Here is a 7,715-nt window from a genome sequence, read left to right as displayed (position 1 = left end):
TAGGATGCAATCCTTACTTATCCACGAAACATTTTTTCAACGGACACGGTGGTAGATGCCAAGTACCTGTCATGGCTCAGACTCGCAAGCAAGTTGTATCTGCTGTTGTTAGAGGAGAGGATAAGACAACTTCGACGCAAGAGGTAACGACGACTGCTACAGCAACAGCATAGAAGGGAATGCGGTCACACAATAGGATTGTCACCAACCCCGGCAGAAGAAGCATCGTATGTGTCTATGCAATATATGGGTCAATTCACTCCACTTATTCCTGTTCATTTCACTAACCCCAATTTTTTTTCACAAGCACCACCACACTACGAACCACTGCTGCAAGTGGTTGGTTCTTCTATTCCTGCAGGTACATATTTCCCTACACCGACGTCCCTCGCATACTTCACCCCCTACCAACCCAAATGTCGGGTCAGATACTCGGGCATGCACCGCCACCGATGACGATGCCGATGCAAATACAGATGCTCATACAGCACTTGACATCAATACAAATGCTCAAGGCAATACCGACATACTTGAGATTTGGGGCACCTTATGGTTACTCGCCTATAGTGACCCAAACACCGCCTGATTCACTGTTTTATCAGGTGGATCATCGACACAACCATCGCTCGCTAGAGTGTCAGATACACGATGAAAGGCTAGGACAACGCAGCAATCAACCAAGGAGAATGAGAATGACGCTAACGAACTCGAAGCTGAAGGCTAAGGGGCATTAGTAGATAGGAGTCTTAGTGAAGATGACGCTAAAGAGGAAGTTTATAGGCCTGCACCTCTGAATGTACCTCTGATTGCACCTCCAAATGTACATCCAATTGTACCTTCGGCTGTACGCAGAAATCCTCTACATGATCGTCGTCCATTGCCTTACGGCACACATTCTCCCCAACGACACAACTGATGTATTTTTGTTATTCTTAATATTGCTATGTAAATATATACAAAAGAAAATAAATAAATAAATCATTTTATTCGAACATTACATTTGTCTTCATTTCTGTGTAACGTGAGTTATGTGTAAGTTAACAATATATAACAAATTTGGATCACCTGAATAAAGGAAGCACTGCATCCGCAATATTATTTGGAAAAACCCTACGTGGAGGTCTCAATCATCTACCGTTATGTGGTAATGGATCAGCGTATAACGAAAGAGCTAGTTGATGGTCGTTACGAGGCCACAAGCTCAATATATTCGGATACCCAAAAATGATGCCCTATAAATACCATACAAAAGTTTAAGGGCATATTCATACGGAAAAACTCTAAGGCTTCCCGCTACAATCGATGTAATTTTTTTCTCCATTTCTAAGTAATCGGTACCTTTAACCTTCTTTCTTATTCGAAGGCCGGCACTGTTGTGGATACAAGAGGACTCTCAAGCGGGGAATGACTGTTATGGTGCAGTAAAAGTTATACTCCTTTTTAGGCAACGACGGTTGTCGTTATTAAACAAGTCATTACTAAGTACAACCACTGATGTGCCAACCCGAGTTTGACCTTTACTGTGTTAGAACATCCGCTCTCCACCTGAGAGCCCTCTTGTGCCCACCTCGGTAGTAACCTTTGGATAAGAACGAAAGGTTAAAGATACCAACTTCTTGGAAATAGAGAAAAAAAGTTACATTGATTACATCGGAAGTCCCTAATTTTTTTCGTATGATTATGGCCTCAATCTTATGTATGGTACATATAGGGTATTGTTTGCAGGTATCCAAAAAGCTTGAAATCCTGACCACGTAACGACCGTCACTTGGCCTTCCTGTTATACTCGTACCCATGACTGCATCACGATTGCCGACTGGGACTTCTACCTAGACTTCGACCCTTGATCGTTTCAAGCATTATTACCCTGAAACTAGATTTCCCCACAATGGGTTTCTAAGGTGATGGTTCTTTCCCGCAATGACATATGAAATGTATGTGTTCTAATGCATGTTATCACATTCCCAACCCCTCAAATCTACCTATGAACTTTTGCGATTCTAGTCGAAGACCCTAAACCTTAGAATATGCACCAAGCCCTATTAAAAAAATAAAAACAATTAGGTTTTTTAGGACAGAGAAAGCGAAAGTTTAATTAAAAATGACCTATTTTTCTAAATTAAAAAAAAAATCAACTTACGGTGCTAATTTAGCTTTTGTTTCTACTCTACCAAGCAAAGTTTAAGCTTTAAAGTAGTTAAAAGCTTTTCTTCTAGGATCCGAAGACTCGTCATTTTGAAATGTTCTAATTTAAGATTTAATCTTTAATTTAAAATAATTTATTCTATTTAATTCTAGTTAATTTAAATAATTAACATTATTAATTATTATAATTAATAAAAGTTGATGTGATTTTTAATAAAAAATATACATTTCTAAACACAAAATAATATGCAATTGAGATAAGCTTGAAGTAGTTTTTTTTTTTGTTTAAAATCATTTTGTATTTTAATTAAAATGGTTAATAATTAAATATTTAGATTAACTAATGATATTGTAAAAATAGATAGATCAAGTTATGTTAAATTAAATTTACTGTAGTTAAAATGTTGTTTGATAAATTAAAAATTAAGAATTAATTTATTTATTTTTTTGCTTTAAAAAATTGATATTCATTAAAGAAGGGATAGGTACAACTAAGATTGACAAAAAAAAAACACAAGGAAAACATGAAACGACAACAAAAGTAGGAAAAAAACCAATACAAAATAGGTAAACAGCACACAGAAAAAAAAACCACTATCAAACCCCAAACCCATTCCCCAAAACTTCCCAAAAGAATATCAGCAGCCGAAACCTTTCCAAGCAAAACAGAGCCTCAAAACAATCAAAGATCTAGAAAGAAAAAAGCGTTGAAACAACCACCATTGGAGATTCGCAAGAACCTTCTCCAACCCACAAAGCTGAAAACCTCCTTACTGATGACAAAGACAGCAAGCCCAGTCCACCTCCACTATTTTTTCCACAGAAGCAGGAATTTCTTCAACCCAAAAGCATGCTAAAGATCGTCCACGCCCCTCCATAGCCAATGAGTGAGCCGCTCTATTAACACCACGCGGAACGAAATAGTAAGACACTTTCTCAAATTGGCCTTCCAATATCCGAATATGCTGTAAAATTGGCCTGAGTATAGATCTATCTTCCCTACTAGAACTGAGTTTTATAATAGTAGTTAAAGAATCTCCTTCCAGAAGGACCGACCTGAAACCCATGGCAATCGCAAACAGGATAGCCCACTCACAAGCCCTAGCTTCTACAACAAAGGCATTTACAACAACTTTATAAGGGTAAGTGCATGCACCCATTATTTTATCCTCTGCATTTCGAGCAATAACAGAAGCAATAGAAGAATTAGAATCACTATTAAAAGAGGTGACAAAATTTAATTTAATAACCCCAGGGTTGGGAGGTTGCCAAATTTCTTTCCCTTTATTGCTAGGCTGACCAATAGTAGTATAACTCAACCTTAACTCCTGTGTATACCTTTGAACAAACATCAAAATATCCTGCAAAGAAAACTTTAGACCTTCGTGAACGGCCTTGTTTCGTTTAAACCAAAGAGCCTAAAATGCAATGATTAACAATTTCCTTGTACTTTCATCTGTTTCAATAAAAAAACTTACAACTTGATTCTTGCAATCCAATGTGTTCCTGATGAGAGCGATTGGAATATTCAAAAAGTGCCACAGTTGTCGTATAATATCACAGTACCACAATAAGTGATCAGAATCCTCTGGAGACTCCTTGCACAAAGGACAAGCATTGTCAACACAAAGTCGCCGCTTGAGTAGATTAGTGAAATGAGGCACATAGTCATTAATCAATCTCCACATGTAAATTTTTAGTTTAGAGGGAAGCTGTAATTCCCAAAGCAACTTGTAGAAATTCTTATTGTTGTCTATAACAGCTGATTTGTACTTAGAACACTGTGACTTCTCTGTAAGCAAAGCCCGATATCCACTTTTAATCGAGTACTCCCTAGTGGTGTCATGACGCCAAACCAACGTGTCTTGAGCTCTGATAGGTGCTAGAGGTATACTAAGGATACGACTAGCTTACTCTTGGTCAACAATTCGATAGATCACATCCTTAATCTAGGTATTTGAAACTCCATCGATTAACTGATCCACAGTAGTCCAAGTAGTACTGATACTCTGAACTGACAATCTATTGTTTCCAGGGCCAGGCAGCCATGGGTCGTTCCAAATGTTCACATCTTCACCATTACCAATCCGCCAGAGTAATCCGTCTTTAATCAACTCCTTAGCACTACATATACTTCTCCAGGTAAACGATGGATATGAACCAATTCTAGCTGACAAAACATTAGAATGAGGATAATAACGTGCCTTAAAAACCTTTGCTAAGAGACAACCATGTTGAGCCAAAAGTCGCCAAACTTGCTTAGCTAATAAGGCTTTATTAAACAACCATAAATCCCGAAATCCCATTCCATCTTCAACTTTGGGGAAACACAAATCGCTCCAAGTACTCCAATGGATACCCTTTTTTGATTTACTGTTATCCCACCAAACTTGTTTAAAATTCCTTCTAACTCATTACATAAACATTTCGGTAAAGAAAAATATTGCATAATGTAAACCGAAATCGCTTGCAATACCGCCTTGATGAAGACCTATTTTCCTCCCATCGAAAGATATTGAGAGCTCCAACTCTCAATCTTTTGACAAAACCTGTCCACAAAGTTGGCAAAAGCCCATCGTTTCTTCTTTCCTACCATCATTGGCAAGCTCAAATGTTTCTCTAGGTTTGAGGCCACCCGTACTCCTAAGATGCTGGTGATAGAATCCCTCTCTTGTTGGCATATATTAGCTCTAAAGTAGATAAGTGATTTATCCAAATTTACTTGCTGTCCCGAAATCAGTTCGTATTCTTTCATTATATTCCTAATGACATTGGCCCCCTCCTCAGATGCATCTTCAAAAAGGATACAGTTGTTCGCAAACAACAAATGATTGATTACAAATCTATTCCTTCCTATTAGAGTACCTCTCAACATCTTGTTATTAGTAGCCTCATTCATCAAGATAGAAAGTCCTTCAGCACAGATTAAAAAAAGGTAAGGACTCAGCGGGTCACCTTGTCTCAGCCCCCTTGTAGGAGAAAATCGATCATTAATGTCTTCATTAATGCCCACAGTATAAGTAACCGAGCACACACATCGCATTATCAGAACAACCCAATCCTGATGAAACCTTAACCTAGACATCATACCAGCCAAAAAGTCCCATTCAACTCGATCATATGCTTTGCTCATATCGAGCTTGAGCATAAAATTCCCTTGTTTACGGCGCTTCTTCATCTTAAGGGAATGTAAGACTTCATAGGCGATTAAGACATTATCCGAGATATGTCTCCCCGGAATAAAAGCCCCTTGGGCTTCATCAATACAATGACCCAGAATTAAACTCATTCGATTCACCAACACTTTCACAATAATCTTATAAATCACATTACACAAGCTTATGAGTCTAAATTGTGAGAAAGTCTTAGGTTTCGCCACTTTTGGGATTAATACTATATTGGTTTTATTGATTTCCTCCATTTTAGTATCCCCCTTTAAGATAGATAGACAATAATTAGAGACATCAGTGCCAATAACATGCCAATACCTTTGATAGAATAGAGCTGGAAAACCATCAACACTTGGGGACTTAAGGGATGCCATCATTTTCACCGCTTGCCAAATTTCATCCGCAATAAAAGGTTGAAGCAAATAATCATTCATATTCTTCGAGATCTTTCGCTCAACAAGGCCCAATAAAACGATCATCTCCGCCAACATCAGAATTCGTGTATAGATCACAAAAAAATTCGACGCAAGCTACAACATTTCAGTTGATTTAGAAACCCATTGTCCATTCTTATCCTCAAACCCCAAAATTCAATTACTATTGTGACGAGAAACAACGAATTTATGAAAAAAACTAGTATTTTTATCACCATTTTGTAACCAATTAACCCGAGCACGCTGTTCCCAGAACAGTTCCTCTTTATCCGCTTCTAAATTTAAACCTAACTGCACCTCTACAATTTTTGCCAACACTTCATCAGTTGGGTCTCTATCATAGAGCTCCAATAGACGTTTCTCTAAAATCAACCGCTGCTCTTTTTTCTCCTATCCTGTAGTGCGACTCCAAGATTTAAAGAGATGGCTCGCCTTAGTGAGTTTAACAGGCACACTCATATTTGGATCAGCCCAAGCCTTGCGAACGGACTCTTCAAAGGATTGCTCAAGACACCATTTTGCTTCAAAACGAAAAAGCGGGTTCCACTTACTCTTCCCATAACACATTTTCCCAATTGTATCCAAAAAGATCAGGCAATGGTTTGAGATAGTGTGAGCCAGATGCTCAACTAGATACGTTGGAAAAAGATTTATCCAGTCCAAATTTGCAACTCCCCTGTCTAACCTCTCTCGTATATTAGTAGACTGAAAACGACTTCTCTCCCACATGAACCACCTTCCAATAAACCCCAAATCGTTTAGGCGACACTCTTCCAACACATTTATAAACTCAGCTATTTGTAAGTTGTCCCCCTTTTTTTTCAAAGGAGCTAGTAATTTCATTACAATCTCCAAGTACCAACCAAGGCCCCAAATGATCATTAGCTAACTGAGCAAGCAACTCCCAAGAATGCCGCAGATATCGTTCATCCAGATGTCCATAAAACCCTGTAAGTCTCCAATTGACGCTATTTTCATTGTCATAAATATCAATATTCACATGGTAATTCGAATAACTTCTAAGAGAGACCAAAGAATTACCTTTCCATCCCAACGATAATCCCTCTTTAGTACCAACTGCCCTAACGTCAATACTATTTGTAAACCCACATTTCAACCGAATCATCTCCATTCTCTTCGCATTTAACTTTTTTTCCATAAGAAACAAAATTCGGGGATTAATGGCTCTTAATTTATTTTTGAGCCTTCTAACCGTTCGTGGCTTTCCCAAGCCACTAACATTCCAACTAAGGATCTTCATTGTGCCCGGCTACTCTGACCTGCAAAGCTAGCCGATATGATATGGGCCCCATCAATTGAGCCACTGTCTGGAAGGGTAATTAAATCACTCACCACCCTCTGCCTTTTCTTTCCTTCCAAAGGGCTTATTGGATCATTTTCATTAGCCATATAAAACTTCATAGGCCCACTCCTATATTCGGCCTCAGACAAGCCATTATGACCCATATTTGTCCATTTATCAGCTCCCTTAATTAATGATAATTGACCAGATCCTTGGGGAACCAAATTGGGATTGTGATAAAATTCAACCGCCATATTCCCCTGATTGCTCCCATGATTTAACCCCTCCCCTAAATTAGCGCCCCAAAAATCTTTCTTTATTCATCGTACAACACTCCGAGCCATCTGCCTCTCTAAGCCACTTACTCACAGATGTATTCCGCCGTCACACCACCGCCCGTAAAGAAATATCCCACCCAAAAACAATTTTGGAAGGCTCAATTCTGGTACGAAAATGGCAGAAACTCTCCCCATGCCCTAATTTACCACAAATGAAACAGAACAAGCTGAGCTTCTCATATTGGAATCTTGCATAAACAACCCGATCTTTTCCAATCATAATTTTCTTCTTCCGCTTCAAAGGAACTGTCACATCCAACCGAACTCGAATGCGCATAAAAGATTGAAAACCCCTTGACAAAAGCGACGTGTCATAGTCAATAAA

The 7,715-nt window shown here is 38.6% G+C and overlaps 1 protein-coding gene across 1 annotated transcript; it reads right to left on the bottom strand.

Moving 5' to 3' along the window:
• Positions 1 to 2,915: 2,915 nt before the first annotated feature.
• Positions 2,916 to 4,451, bottom strand: LOC108477876 (uncharacterized). Its single transcript, XM_017780356.1, has 3 exons — positions 4,123 to 4,451; positions 3,624 to 4,017; positions 2,916 to 3,563 (listed from the first exon to the last, which is right to left on the bottom strand). The coding sequence occupies exons 1-3, from the start codon at positions 4,449 to 4,451 to the stop codon at positions 2,916 to 2,918; spliced, it is 1,371 nt and encodes a 456-aa protein (XP_017635845.1).
• Between the last annotated feature and the right edge of the window lie 3,264 nt (positions 4,452 to 7,715).

This window comes from Gossypium arboreum, chromosome 7 (assembly GCF_025698485.1).
Source record: "Gossypium arboreum isolate Shixiya-1 chromosome 7, ASM2569848v2, whole genome shotgun sequence".
In the NCBI taxonomy this organism is placed as follows: domain Eukaryota; kingdom Viridiplantae; phylum Streptophyta; class Magnoliopsida; order Malvales; family Malvaceae; genus Gossypium; species Gossypium arboreum.
This window is presented reverse-complemented; position numbering and strand designations above follow the sequence as displayed.

Bases quoted from the DNA above. Each gene is read 5' to 3' on its own strand.
- LOC108477876 (XM_017780356.1), bottom strand. From the start codon at position 4,451: ATGGGATTTCGGGATTTATGGTTGTTTAATAAAGCCTTATTAGCTAAG. The intron at 4,018-4,122 runs GTTAATCGATGG...AGCACCTATCAG, and splicing joins ACTTGGACTACTGTGGATCA to AGCTCAAGACACGTTGGTTT. The intron at 3,564-3,623 runs GTAAGTTTTTTT...ATTGCATTTTAG, and splicing joins TGGATTGCAAGAATCAAGTT to GCTCTTTGGTTTAAACGAAA.